This window comes from Genypterus blacodes, unplaced genomic scaffold (assembly GCF_046128005.1).
Source record: "Genypterus blacodes isolate CSIRO-AG114 ecotype Tasmania unplaced genomic scaffold, CSIRO-AGI_Gbla_v1 ptg000070l_1, whole genome shotgun sequence".
Taxonomy (NCBI): Eukaryota; Metazoa; Chordata; class Actinopteri; order Ophidiiformes; family Ophidiidae; genus Genypterus; species Genypterus blacodes.
The window spans coordinates 4565285-4580302 of NW_027466880.1; the positions used below are offsets into that span (position 1 = coordinate 4565285).

Consider the following 15018-nt stretch of genomic DNA (forward strand, 5'->3'; position numbering starts at 1 on the left):
AATTGTTGTCAGAATATGTATTTTGTTAAACTGTAACAGGTGTAGTTTTTGCTCTTTCTGCCTTTAAGTGACAGCTGGACCTGAATCTTCCCCATATGGCCCAATGTTACATTTTCAGTAAGGTAAATTCATTAAGGGCTTTTTCAACTCGCTGGTTCTTTATTTTCTGGTCTTTTTGAACCATGATACATCTCTATGTTCAGGAAGGACTCCTGGTTCTCACGGGCCAACCACTATTGAGATAAGAGTTACAGTTTTCCGTGAGAACCAGTTGTTCCACATGATGTCTTCAGGCATTTTCTGCCTTGGGATTGACTCAGCTCTGTGTTTCTGCTTCACTGGCTGCACTTGTTGTTTTGTGTTCAATTGAGAAATGTTTTGGGATTTCATGCTTCATTCTTTCAGGGGGTTTTCAGCATTTTTACATGTTTCATTATTGATTCTAAATGTTAAATTAAAAAGGGAAATGTCCTTTTTCTAAATAGTGAATTTCAGAGAGGTTGGCATAGTGTTTCACACGTCTTAATCATGAGCACTGACTGCTCTGTAGCCTTGGAGCTGTGCTGAGATTGGGGGTGACAGCTGTGTAATTAAACAACAAACAATGCCAGATTGATCTCTACCCAAAACTCACAGCACTGAAAGGACTGCACACTTGGAATGCAACACATTGAGCGTTGCAGAGCAAAAGCAGGTTGCCATCAGTAAGAAGCGACTCTGCACTCCTGCCAGCTGCCCTGCAAAGCCCACTGTCCTCTTTCAGCACCAAACATAACTAAGGTGCAGATGTGAGTGAGTGATGAGAGATGATGCCACGAAAAGCAGAACCATGTGCTGGAACTGCAATATTGCGACAACTAAAAATCAGAAAAGTTCTTTACCTGTATATTGCTGCTTTTTTTAGATGGCGCTAAAATATTAAATGAATGCTACAAACAGACAAAATTCAAGACTTGTGTAATTGCGGGGACTTGCCTTAACCCATACTGTCCATTGAGTGGCGCTGTAGCATTGGGTAAACGGAAAGGATCGCTCTCCACAAAGCAGCGCCAGTTCCTTAGTTTTTATTTGTGTATTGAAATATGTTATGTGTATGATTTATTTGTCCAACATATTGTGTTCAAACACTTATTAGGTTATTGGACTGACGAAACCGCTCAATACCGGCAATGTTTGTCATTTGAGTTAGGCAAGATGATACTGACAAAGAAGTTGCTTACCACTTCTGTCCTTGTTATCCCATATATAACCAGCAGGTGGCGACCCACACACACGCACGCAAACGCACACACACACACACACGTATACACACGCACGCACGCACGTACGTACGCACGCGCGCACGCGCGCGCGCGCGCACACACACACACACTGATGAGACATTGTGTCTCATCAGTTTTTTTTGACAATTTCTGTATGGTCTCTTTTGTAACTGATGGTAACGGGCTTTAAAGGCGCAATCTGAAGATGATGCTGCATTTTCGACACTAAAGGTTTGAGCGTGTTTCTTCAAGCCAAGGCAACAATAATTGTATTCAGATTTCATGTTCATGTGATTTCATTATGCGTCACACAACATGGTTGTGATCATGTTGTCAAATAGCTAGACTAACTACACTAAAGGCTGATATACAGCACAGAAAGCGATTATATGATATTTGAGAAGAGGGTGTGTGTGTGTCGGTAATAAAGCTAAGCATGCAGTGTAAATGTTTTTTTTTTTATTCACCTTTATAAGTCAGTCATACATTCAGCATCAGATGCTCACATGGCTAATTATTTGATCCTAAAATGATTTTGAATAGTCTGAGTGTTGTTTCAACACTTCTGTTAATCTGAATTTCCTTCGAATGTTAGCAATCGATCCGTCATTGCTGTGGAAGTGGGCGGATGTTTTTCTGCTTCCACTTTGTGTGTGTATGTAGCTTATGTGTATGTATGTTAGCAGCGGCTCAGTCACAGACACACACACTCACGGTTCCTGGGAGACTCAACAGTTGGTTGTGCAGCGGAGTGACACTCATCGCAGACCTGGACATGTCCAACCAGACCTCCTGCGAGAAGATCAACCTGCCTTTCACGCGCACACACACACACACACACACACACACACACACACACACACACACACACACACACACAGGATTCTCTCCTGGAGGTTCTCCAGCGTTTGGCTGGTTCTTTATACTCTGTATGGAGAAGACATGATGCCAATCAGCGGTACGTGACTACATTTTGAGAATCTGGATTCAGGAGTTATTTATTCACTGTCTTGCATATACTATCATAGTTTGTCCAGATCAACCGGACACCAAAAAAATGAGGCTAGAAACATGCATAATGCCTGTCAGAGTATGTCAAAACAAATCAAGTCTAGCCAAGTTTATTTCTGTGGCCCTGTAAAGCCCTGTAAAGCCTTTTGAGACATTGTATCTGGTATACAATGTCTCAAAAGCCTGAGATACTGTAGTATAAACTAAATGAATTGCCTTGTAGCACCAACAAAAGTGTTTGAAACGCTCTGAACCTTTCTTCCAACCACAATCTGACACATTACGCATTATGCAGCACTGCTGTATACACTGCTGTGATTCTCACTGGAGAAGACTATGTATTTCAGGCAGTGGGGAGCAGAAAATGGAAATGGTTTGCTGCTGGAATGTGTAAATACGGAAGCGTTGTTTGGTTCCGGTCCTGTCATTTTTCTGAACCTTAGATCAGAACCTGGACCTTATAAAAGAATGGACCCAGAAGACGGAAGAGCAGAGCAAAAAAGGATGAAAGAGTCGATGAAGAGGGACAGACAGGCACCGCTGGCCGTCTGTATGTTTCCATGGATGTGTGTCCCATAGTAACCTTCCTCTGCCTGTGTGTCCCATAGTAACCTTCCTCTGCCTTCTTATAACATAGTTTTCAGCTTTCAGACATGCATTTCCTGAATATAATTTTATTTTCCATATTTTGGTGAATCATCAATCAATGGAATTTTGGCTTTCAGGCACATTTACCCAATTATCGACCATCAATAGGTGGAAGATACAGATAGATATAAAAACTACAGCTGGTTGTTATTAGGAAGGTTACTAATTGTATGTATTATATATCACAGCATAGTAGGTTGTGGATCACAAACATAGATACATTAATGAATCATCTACAAATGTCTGAGATAACACAGATACCAACCATGATTACTCAGCGGCTCAGGGTGCTGCCCCAGGAATCATGACCAGAGCTGGATGAACAGATCACTGATGTTGACCTTTAAAAGGGATTTTACTGTACAGCAAATACCCGGGATGCAAAAGTGACATGGCTTGAAATGCTGCAGGATGATGAACACTGGCAGAAGAGTAAATGTCTTAGTGTCTTAGTAAGCTGCAGCAAACCGCCGATACACTGCTGCCTCTCCTTATTTGGGATAAATAAAGTATCTATCTATCTCTATCTATCTAGAAGAAACACTCCTGCCACGTTTGTGAGTCAAACTATCAGAGGTCAACACAGCAGATCATTTACAAGTTAATGTAATGCTCCTCCAACTCTACATATCAAATTCAGCTTATTGGTATAGCGGAGCACATATGAGTGTGATATCCGTTGCATACAGTGAAGGATTTCATTGTTTGTAGAGGAAATAAGGTCACACCTAAAAAACCAGCCAAGCAGAGCAGATCTCACCAACTGGTGATGATGCATCACCACTGTTGCATCAGATTCACATTGCGCCTGCAGAAACAGTTCCCAGTGATGATTTCCTCATTTTGTAGGTAAATTGTCACACTGTCTCACTCAGTATGTTCCAGTAAGTTCCCTGTGGCAGTGCCTTCACCTCCAACTCTGTTTACTGCCAGTCCTCTTGGTTTGATGTATTTTGCCGGGATGAGCACAGCAGAGCAGGAAGTATGTCAGTCAAAGTTGAACTCTCCCTCCAGGTTGTACAAAGTGATTTGTAGTCTGACAGATGAAGCTGAAATGCGATGCAGCATAGAGTGACACTCTGACGGCCTGGACCAGAGCCCTCAGCAGGTGATGACTAATAACTCACAGCATGTTACCGCGTCGACGTATCATTGGGCTCTTCATCGGGACGCCAAACTTTTAAAGTGATAGTTCAGATCCTCACACTCAAATCTGCTGCATCTTCCCAGTGCTTTCCATCCTCCAAGTTTGATCTGATGAGTCCTGCAAAATCCATACAGAGGGATACATAACTCCAAACCACACCACTCTGAGCAGCCTCCCAGGAGTGTAATAATGTCTGAATGATGCACAACAACACATGTCTGTTGGAGAAGACCACCGAGCTCCATAAATGGAATCTGATAGATAAGTAAACGCTTAAGGCACAGCAGGGAGACAGATGAGAGTATGAATATGAATATAAAAGTAAGATTCTGCTCTACACAATCACTTTGCACCTTCACCTGAATGTGTATCAGCATCAAAACACTTCAAATGTAACTTTAGGTCCTGCTATCCAGTTAAATGGATGATAATATACATACAAGTGTACATACGTATGTGACTGCCTCTCAGTGCAGATATCTGAGCCAAGTTTCAAAACTATGATAACAAATATAAACCGTGTACGTGTTAGATTTGAGATTATGTACCAACAAGTGCAAATGCATTTACTTCAAATATCCAGATTTGAACATGTGTCAAGTCAATTTGTTTGTGCTGAGATACACAAATGCAGCTGTGTTTGTTTTTTTTGACAATTTCTGTACGGTCTCTTTTGTAATGTGATGTGTAACAGGCTTTAAAGGCGCAATCTAAAGATGATGCTGCATTTTCGACACTAAAGGTTTGAACGTGTTTCTTCAAGCCAAGGCAACAATAATTGTATTCAGATTTCATGTTCATGTGATTTTATTATGCGTCACACAACATGGTTGTGATCATGTTGTCAAATGCGGAGCTAGACCAACTACACTAAAGGCTGATATACAGCACAGAAAGCGATTATATGATATTTGAGAAGAGGGTGTGTGTGTGTGTGTGTGTGTGTGTGTGTGTGTGTGTGTGTCGGTAATAAAGTTAAGCATGCAGTATAAATGTTTTTTTTTTATTCACCTTTATAAGTCAGTCATACATTCAGCATCAGATGCTCACATGGCTAATTATTTGATCCTAAAATGATTTTGAATAGTCTGAGTGTTGTTTCAACACTTCTGTTACTCTGAATTTCCTTCGAATGTTAGCAATCGATCCGTCATTGCTGTGGAAGTGGGCGGACGTTTCTCTGCTTTCACTTTGGGTGTGTATGTAGGGTTTGTCAGCAGCGGCTCAGTCACAGACACACACACTCACGGTTCCTGGGCGACTCAACAGTTGGTTGTGCAGCCGCGTGACACTCATCGCAGACCTGGACATGTCCAACCAGACCTCCTGCGAGAAGATCAACCTGCCTTTCACGCACGTCTTCCTCCCCACCGTCTTTATCCTGGTGTTCGTGGTGGGCTCGCTGGCTAACGTGTGGGGCCTGAGGAGCCTGTACGCCGGCTGGAGGAAGATCGGAAACATCAACATCTTCATGCTGAACCTGGGGGTGGCGGACCTGCTCTACCTGGCTACGCTGCCCTTCCTGGTGGCCTATTACGCTCTGGGGAGCCGCTGGGTGTTCGGCTCGACCTTCTGCAAGGTGACGCGCTTCTGCTTCAACCTCAACCTGTACGGCAGCATCGGCTTCCTCACCTGCATCAGCATCTATAGGTAGAAGAGATTCACCCACACACACAGCTTACACCTGCTGCTTACCTCTACTGTTTACTACAGACTGCAGTATTTCACTCCTACGGTTTGCATTTCATTTAATGTTGTAATTAGATCAAATGCATTAATTAAATATGATATTTATTGACTCTTGTGGGTTTTGGAAGAACTCAACATTACTGAACATTGCACTGCTGTTATCAATTATCATTGGATTTATGGAAGAACAGCTTAATCTATAAAGAATATGAATTGTTTTGGTTGTCATGTTGACCTGTTTTTGAGAATTAAACCACTTAAACCACTTATCTAATTTGAGTACTTGTATCTGATTGAAGTTTGAGACTGCCAATCGCTGCTCAAATTTAGCCAATCAGTGATAAATATTCATGTCGGCATCTCTGCTCATCAGTAAGTGGTCTGGATCAACACAGGTGACGTTTCAGCGGCAAAACTGTGAAAGATCTGAAGGACTTTGACTTAATGCATTTCCATGTCTGTCTGCAGGTACCTGGGCATTGTTCATCCGATGAAGGTGATGGGGAAAATCACCAATCAGCACTCTGTGGCCATAAGCTTCCTGGTCTGGCTCTTGGTCATTATTCAAATCCTCCCTGATATGTTCTTCGACAAAGCTCCTTCTAACTCATCAGACGCATGTTATGACACCACATCAGAGGACTCGATCCATAGTTACCTGCCCTACAGCATCGGCTGGACCATCACAGGGTTCGTCGTCCCCTTGGTCATCATCTCGGCTTGTTACGGACATGTTATTTACATTCTGGCCACAAAAGCCAACGTGAACCCTCTGCTGAAACAGCGCTGTTTGAAGCTGGTGGTGATCCTGGTGCTGTTGTTCTCCATCTGTTTCATTCCGTACCACGTGTTCAGGAATTTGAACTTGAACAGCAGGATCCTGAAGCTGCAGGGCTTGTGCCACTCCAGCTTTGACGACATCTACATTGCGCACCAAGTTGGCAGAGGTCTGGCTTGTCTCAACAGCGCCTTAAACCCGCTGATTTACTTAGTTGGGAACGACGATTTCCTCATGAGGGTCCATAGTTTCAGTATGCGGGCCCGGCGGTCCCTGGCCAGCCTCGCAAACGTGAAGCTGTACCGCAAAACTGTGGGGGCAGACGTGGAGCTGGCGTCAGAGACAGTGGACAACTTTGACCTGATTAACTGATCTGACTCACAATAGGTTTACTGAAGATCCATTTCTGGAGATCGTTGACCAGAACCCCAGAATTTCCTGGACAAAAGAGATTAATAACTGATGACCAGCGAGATATGAAAGCGATTACCTCGGATAAATCCCCAGATGGAGCTTGTAGAGGACAGAAAATCATTGAAGTGAATTGACCAAAAAATCTAATTTATCTTTGCCTCATATCCTGTGTGGCTCATTTGAGTTAAATGACACATTATTTACACCTTTTATTAACCCTATACTTTTTGTCATGGTAATTGAGTGGTGATGAATAAGAAGTCAATTTAAGGTTTAAATACAAGTTTAATATTGAGCGTTGAGCAGGTCTGGTCAAGTTGGTCGGAAGGGTGACAGTCAACAGACAAGATACAACAATATGAACATAAGAGAGAAGAACAGAAAATCAAGTGACACATGGGTGAGTGTGCCTTGTGGTTTTGAGAACACACACACACACACACACACACACACACACACACACACACACACACACACACACACACACACACACACACACAGGATGGTGCTGAGACACAGAAGATACAGAGAGTCAATATGTTGATATGTATTGATAATGTGATATTTCCATTACACTGCTCATATTTTATAATTATTGAGCCTCAAAAGCAAAACCTGATAAGCATCATAAACATACACTCTTTCTTTTAGTAACAGTATGTGATGGAGGAGGGGTTGCCACTGCGTTTTAGTTGTACATATTGAGTAATTTCCCCTTTTCTAATATATACTGTATATAAATATATTTATATATATATATATATGAGAGTTTTTGTTATGTTGACTGTAATAACTGTAGTGTGTTAAGTACATTTATCTGAGATATAATGAAGGAAAAGCAGTGGAGGAGCTCTGTGTATATACAGTATATACAATCTATTGCCATCTTTGATCTCAGCCTTACCTTATTCTTCCAATACACAAACTCACTCTGCTTTGATATTCACAGCTGATGTGTGTGATCTCATTTGTTGCATGGATTCACTGTGTTGTGTTGTACGATGGTGCTGTTTATATTTTGTTTATATTATACTGAGTATTATTCTACTTATTTGTAAGCTTCTGATGTCTTGTTTTGCTTCTTAATGTACAGCACGAGACAAAAGGACAAAGCAGTGTGTCCTTGATGCATTGTCAGGGATTTGATTTGAATGAATTGCACTACTTTTGCACTATTACAGGCAAACATGTTAAATGTATACGTAAAGTGGTGCTTAAGCTATTGTGTTTATTTTGTCGTTTTGTTTTTGAGAAATGTGAACAAGACTGCGATAAATGCCAGCGCTGCTGCAGCTGTGTAAAAGCTTGGAGTCGTGGAATGATTTTTTAAAGGAGGCAAACAGAAGTGCTACAGATATGGATGACAAATAAAAGCCTTTCATTCACTCAGTAAAGTCCTTTTTTTCAATACTTCTGCACTTCTTCGTCGTTATCAGATGTTCTCCTGGTATGATGTACACCAGTGATTCTCAAATTGTGGTACGTGTACCACCGGTGGTACGTGGGCCCCCACCGGTGGTACGCGGAGGTACGCGGCGGAAGAAAAAAAACTGAACCATAAAAAAATTGAAATGCAACTTAAAATAAATGTTTGCACACGGCACACTACTACCCCTTACCGATAGTGGCGCTGCGTGCAAACGTCAACTATTAGCTGACTACTACAGGCTAAACTTAACTGTGGGGAAAAAAAGTATGAGTGGTCCAAATCCACTTAAGTCGTGGCTCCAGAGGGGAACTAAAAGGACGAAGTCTGCGGGTCAGGAGGAGGATATTTTAAACAGCCTGAACGACGGTGAACGGAGTGCGAACGTTAGCAGCAACATAAGTAGTGTGAAGTCTCCACAGCACCGCTAGCTGGCTGCAAAAAGCGAAAAACAATACGGAAAAATGACCCGAGTTATATCAACCTGGGATTCAGCTGGAGCGGGAGGGAGGACGAGCCAAAGCCACAGTGTGTGTGTATGTGGTGATGATCTCAGCAATGAGTCCATGAAACCATCGCATCTCAAATGGCATCTTACATCAAAACACACAATGCTGAAAGACAAACCAGTGGAGTTTTTTGTACGCAAACGTGATGAACTGAGGCAGTCCTAATGCGCAATTCAGTTCTGTGGTGCACCCGTGGTTAAGCACAGGATGCTTCTTATCGTGCCTAGCCTCTGCATAGTGAAAGGGGGTAAGCCGCACAGAATCAGTGAACAGCTGTGTTAACCATTAGCCAAAGAGATGGTACACATTATGTGTAGCGAGAAGATCGCCAAAGAGTTAAATTTGGTGCCACTTTCAAATGACACAGTGTCGCGGAGAATAGGAGCCATGGCAGATGACGTTAACACGACACTGATTGAACGCATTAAAAATAGTCGCTATTATTCCATCGAACTGCACGAGACTACTGATGATGCAGGTTTGGCCAATTGACTTGTTTATGTCAGATATGAGCATGATGGTGCAGCTTAGGAGGACTTTCTGTTCTGTCAGGCCTATAAGAGTTATAAATAGTTGCCAAAATGCTGTGTGTTTGAAGTACAGTTGGTTGTGTTTTTAATTTATGTTCTTACATGTGTGTGTGTGTGTTTGTGTGTGTGTGTGTGTGTGTGTGTGTGTGTGTGTGTGTGTCTGTATGTATGCGTGTTTGTGAATGAAATGCAGTTGTCATAAATGTTCTCACATGCTGTGTGTGTGTGTGTGTGTGTGTGTGTGTGTGTGTGTTTAAACATGCTGTGGGTGTAAGAGGGACTGCCCCCTGCCCCATATAGGAGAGTTGTTCTAGTACCAATTTGTACAATGTGGCTGTGATTGACAAAGGTCAAATTAAATAATATTCTTATGAGGAATAAATGTGCTTCCTGTGTGTATGTTGCATAGCAGCTGAATAGGGTAGGCCTACGCTACTGTATTTTAACATCGGCCATAGTGGTGGTACTTGGAGAGCCAAATATTTTCTGAGGTGGTATCGATGTAAAAAGTTTGAGAACCACTTATGTATGCAGAAGAAGAGTAACCTACAAACATCTTGATGTGAGCTGCAGAGGTGGAGGTTGAATTCTGCGGTTGTGTGATTTTCTTCTCTTCTGTGTGACTTGACAGATCGCCGAGAGAATTTCTGAAGTCAGCCACGCTGGCGTCTGGGCTGTTTGCTCAGCTGATGTAGTGTCAGTGAAGATTCATTCCCCCATTTCAAGCTCAAAAAAGTGTAAGGATGAAGTGCAAGAATGAATGAAAAATGAAATGGAGAAAAAAAGCCTAGCATTAGGAATCTGCACTGATCTTTTATTTTCAACTTTTCCCCATTGCTCTCTCTCGTGCTCCCCAGAGGCCAAACCACTTCCAGGTAAAACCTAGCTGGTGTCTGGGAAAAGCAGAGCCAGAGTCATTTTAATCAGCACAAAGCATGAGAGGGAAATCAGTGTTCAGCCAAGTCAAGATCTGGGAGGAATCATCAATCTTAGTGAAAACAACAAAATAATCTTAAAAAAACGTAATATTATATCACTTTAGAATGAATTTATTTGTGTGAACGAATCTGTCAAACAATATTGAGTTGGTGAAGTGTGTATCAACTGGTCATGGTCAACACCAACATTAGATCAACCCAGGATAGTCAAGCACATGTCAGACCCTAGGAACAGCTTTCTTCCGGAAATCTGGTAAGCTGGTAAGTCTTGCTGTTTTTTCTCTCATAACAATGTTTCCTGTTATTGTAGCTAACCACAGACCACACTTTCTGCATTCTTTTTTGCATTTTAATGTGAGTCAAGTAACATTACATGGATTGGGAGATAGCATGACATACTTTTGACTTTCTAACACTACATATATGGTAAGATGGTGCTTGGCTGAGGTAAAGGTCAGTAACAGCTGCACTGTGTTGCTGCTGTGTTGTTAGACAGTGAAACTGCAGAGATGTATGTCACTGTGCTGTATTGTGTCCCTTAAAGACAGAATAGACAGCTTCTGTTCAAAGTAAAATATTTTTGTGGATAAATGTGGACTGATAGCAGACATCATGACATTGACATCATGACACTATTTCAATAGTGATTGCACTATTTCCACTATATTTGCACTTTCCACTATATTTGCATTTCATTGTTATCATTGTTATCAGACCAAAATAAATATAAGGACTTGTTGAAACGGATTTAAGTTTTGTTTTCTCTTCTTATCAGGGTGATACAATGGAAAGGTGGAGAGAAGAAGCCATCCCCTGCCTGGTGGGTTATCTTGGAGGAAAGAAGGAGGATCTCATCAGGAAGGGTAAGGGCAATCAAAAACTGATGCTGTTTTCTCATAGAGTGTAGTTTGGGTTATGGTGTATCTTGATTTTGAATGATGACATCTCAGCTCTTTTTTTATTTTCAATTTGTTTTTATTGAAGCAGACATTGTACATGCCATTGTGCATACAGGTGTAGGATATTTTTATATAGAAAGAGGGGAAATAGGAGAGAGAAAGATAGAGAGAAGGGAGGAAGCTTGTGTTATCCCTATTATTGTTGTTGAACTTTATACATAGACCCTGAGGTAGAGTACAAGTAGACTGGAGTTGCAATGATGTCATAGGGTACATACAGAATTTACAGGATGATGTCAAACAGCAATGTAGGCTAGGCCTGTTTGTGGGCTTCAGCTCTGCCTGGCTGGAGGCAGGAGGCTGAGGTCCATCAGGACCAAAACCTCACGCGACAAATCTAGTTTCTTTCCCTCTGCAGTGGGCCTCATCAACAAGGCCCGGGTCTTCCGCTGACTTCACAATAAACCCCTGCACGTTCACTTTACTTAACAGTGTTCAATTTAGTTAATTTATTACAATGAACTAGATGTCACAACATAAAGGGACAATAAAAAGCTTGATATATGTATGAGTTACTTATCCACGTTTTTTAACACTTTATTCAACAGTATTCATTTAGTTCATTTATTTCATTTAATGTGTTTTTTATTTAATTATTGCAGAGCTACTGTTCTTATATGTTGTTTAAATGTTGTTTCTTGTAAGCAGCAAAGAGAGGAAGTGCCACCCGAAACCCAACCCAACCCCGCAGTCAATCAACCCTGTCCTGGCCCGCCTGTGATGTAAAATAAAATGTAAAAATAAAAAGGAACTGTTCGGTGTTCTGGTAATCAGTCACTGGTCTGGCATAATCAATATATAAACCAGTTTTAAACAATCAATATCAGCAATAAATAACATCATAAACAACGTTTCTTATCATTGCTGCCCCTTGACTCATGGTGATTGAAAGTTAAAATGGATTACTGATTGTTTTATTGATGTGTGGTGTCCTTACTGGAAGTCACCTGTCCCTTAACTTTTCAACAGAAATGCCTCCGTGGCTAAACATCCCACCCTCTTCACTTCTACTGAAGCAACACAATGAAACAGGAAGCTGGAGGTCGTTGAGCTGCTTGGGGCGAAGGTTCACGTTATGACTTATTACATCCATGGCCTCCTCTACCCCAGACATCCCATGTGCCATTTCCAGGCTTGATAGGAAAAATGAGTAATAACATTAACAAGGCTTCCTCCTGCTCGCAAATCAGAGCCAAATTGTTCTGCGAACAGGAACACATAACACAATAAGGATATGTGTTGGATCTGCTGGAGGGGTGTAGCCCTCCCTAGTGATGTTGGAGTGCACCAAAAGAGAGCTTATTTCCAGATAACATGTCAACACTTTCCTGCTATTTACATGAGTAGTTGATGTGGGTCTTTTCCCTCGAAGTGCACAGTGCTGTAAACAACACCATCAATCCGAAACGCCTCCAAACACTGAATAGGAACACAATCTCAGCAGTGTAGGCTGCCATTGTTCCTTTATGGTTGCGAAAGAAACATCATGTAAAGCTGCACACATCAATGATCTGTGATGATAATTAAATCACTCGTCACTCCTGCACACACGTAGTAATCCACCATTACTTCATAGTAAGCCACTTCTTGCAGCTGAAACAAGAGGGCTAAGAGTTCTTTTCTGCCTTATCAGTGTGTCAGCAGTGTGTGTCTGTGAGTGTGTCTGTTGTCTCTGCAGATAAATATTGATGCGTTGCTTAATTTTCTCTCCCGCTCGCAGTCTGATTCTGTAAACACAGACAGGCAAGACCAAAACATCGATTGGCTGAATGAGCAAGTGCGAGGAATGCTGCAGCCTCAGACCACCACATGTTGCAGAAGGAAGCAGCAAAACATGAGATCCTCTGGTTTTAACTGGACTCAATATATAGCTCTACCTGCTCTATGGCCCTATGCCTGCACATCACTGTTCTGTCCTCAGGCGGGGGGCAGACAGACGATAACTGAATGATGTAAACTCATGTAGTCCGTGTTAGGGTTCTACAGACAACGTTCCTGTTTCTACATCTGCTCAATTCCAGTCAAGTGTCATCTCGGCCTCATCTGCAGATGCAAGTAAAGCAGCACTACTGCCATTTTTAAAAATGGTATGATTTTTAGTAAGTTTTTTGACAATTTTTTGGAGTATTTTGCAGATATTTGGCGTTCTCTTACCAGGCCTGTGCTGTGGCCTGTGCTGTTTCTTCAACGGCCAAAAGATCAAAGTTACACTCGCCTCATTCAACTGAATTCTGAAATAGAACTGTGTTATTTGTTGTCTTTGGGTGCTATTTTTCCTCACATTTTCTAAGCTACTTCAGTTAATGAGGCGATATAAAGTCATTGAAAACAGGCAACAGTGAACCTATTTGTATCTTGAGCTTTTTCAAGGCTTTCTGATGTGTTCCACAGCATAGAAGGTGCTCAGCGTCTCCGTAAGTCTCTGTTCTCTGATCTCTGTCACTAGCAGGAATAAACACAATCTCTACAGCTGGTACACCTTCATGAGCTCTAAGCTGCACAAGAGCTGAAAGTCACCTCGCCTCGTACTCCTGCTGACTAAGATAAAGTTATTTTGAATTAAGGATTGCGTTGGGAAATCCATATCTTCATCTGGAGGTTGGACGGAAGTCAAACGATGAAGCAAGGAGGAAACTCTAGTCGTCTAACGACGCACTGCATGCATTTAAACCAGAATGCATCTGATTTATGAGGGGTGAACAGAGCAGGGAGACTTGGAGATTGAGGTTGAGAATGACTTGACTAGGTGATGCAATCCATGACAAACTACTCATACAGTGCAACATAAAGCACAAGCTGATCTTTAGGTGCACTGTATGTTCCCTGACTGCTATGAAACAACACAGACACAGATGTATCACAGCCCACACAGAAAATCACTGTCGACTTATCCGTCACAAATGACTAGCTACATATGCTTTTACAGCAAGAAGTGTGTGTATGTACGTGAGTCATTCTGCTAAAATAGATGCAAGCATCTGCCTTTACAATGACAATCCTTACAGTTAGAAGCCTGAAACGCATCTTGGTACGCATCAAACCCTAATATGAGTGGACACAGAAAACCCCTGACACATTCAGTGAGTTCCAATGTGTACAATGCATGAAACCGAAACTTCTGTACAGTCATTTGTGTCAGTGTCCAAGAAATGAAACTACCGACTTAACTGAGAAGAGAAGAGCTGTGTAACAGGTCTTTCCCATCAGACTGTTCTGCTGACAGAAAGACGGACTGCAGCAGCATTCTCTCTTGTTTGTTCTCATTCTCTTCTCTGTTTCTATTTCTAGATCCTTATGAAAGGGCTACACCTGCTGACAGAAAGAGGGAATGCAGCAGCATTTGGGAACCACTATGACATAGCTCTAGCATTGTTTGCAGACCATGTTGGCTTTGACACATTGGCTCTCAATCCCGTGCTTCCACCAATCATAATATACATTAAATCCCTTGTTCTTTTTCTGTCATCCTTGAACTATATTCAGTTCCGCTTGGAATGGCCTGAGCAGAAAATGTGACTTTGTTTTGAACACACTTTCCCAACATTAAATGAATTACTGTGTCAAAACCTTGCATCTACCACATTATATGTAACAGGAAACAAGTGTTGTTTTTTTGTGCCTGTTGCTGTGGAGTTGTTAGCAGACAAAGAGGCACACACTGATCAGACTTATACTAGAAGCAGTCCATGCAGTGATTGAAGACGAAG

General features: G+C 41.8%; 1 protein-coding gene and 1 long non-coding RNA gene across 3 annotated transcripts; both read left to right on the plus strand.

Moving 5' to 3' along the window:
- Positions 1-5291: 5291 nt before the first annotated feature.
- Positions 5292-8321, plus strand: LOC143005178 (P2Y purinoceptor 1-like). The gene is made up of 2 exons (XM_076156409.1): positions 5292-5718; positions 6226-8321. The coding sequence occupies exons 1-2, from the start codon at positions 5378-5380 to the stop codon at positions 6905-6907; spliced, it is 1023 nt and encodes a 340-aa protein (XP_076012524.1). The 5' UTR covers positions 5292-5377; the 3' UTR covers positions 6908-8321.
- An 886-nt stretch (positions 8322-9207) lies between these two features.
- Positions 9208-14763, plus strand: LOC143005413 (uncharacterized). 2 transcript variants are annotated; one of them, XR_012964026.1, is made up of 4 exons: positions 9208-9362; positions 10046-10613; positions 11128-11215; positions 14600-14763. It is a non-coding gene; the product is annotated as an uncharacterized LOC143005413 (long non-coding RNA). The 2 variants fall into 2 exon arrangements; XR_012964027.1 differs by lacking the exon at positions 14600-14763 and adding an exon at positions 11960-12025.
- The last annotated feature ends 255 nt before the right edge of the window (positions 14764-15018 follow it).

Coding starts and splice junctions, on each gene's coding strand:
- LOC143005178 (XM_076156409.1), top strand. CDS start 5,378: ATGTCCAACCAGACCTCCTGCGAGAAGATCAACCTGCCTTTCACGCAC. Junction 5,719..6,225: donor ACCTGCATCAGCATCTATAG/GTAGAAGAGATT, acceptor GTCTGTCTGCAG/GTACCTGGGCATTGTTCATC.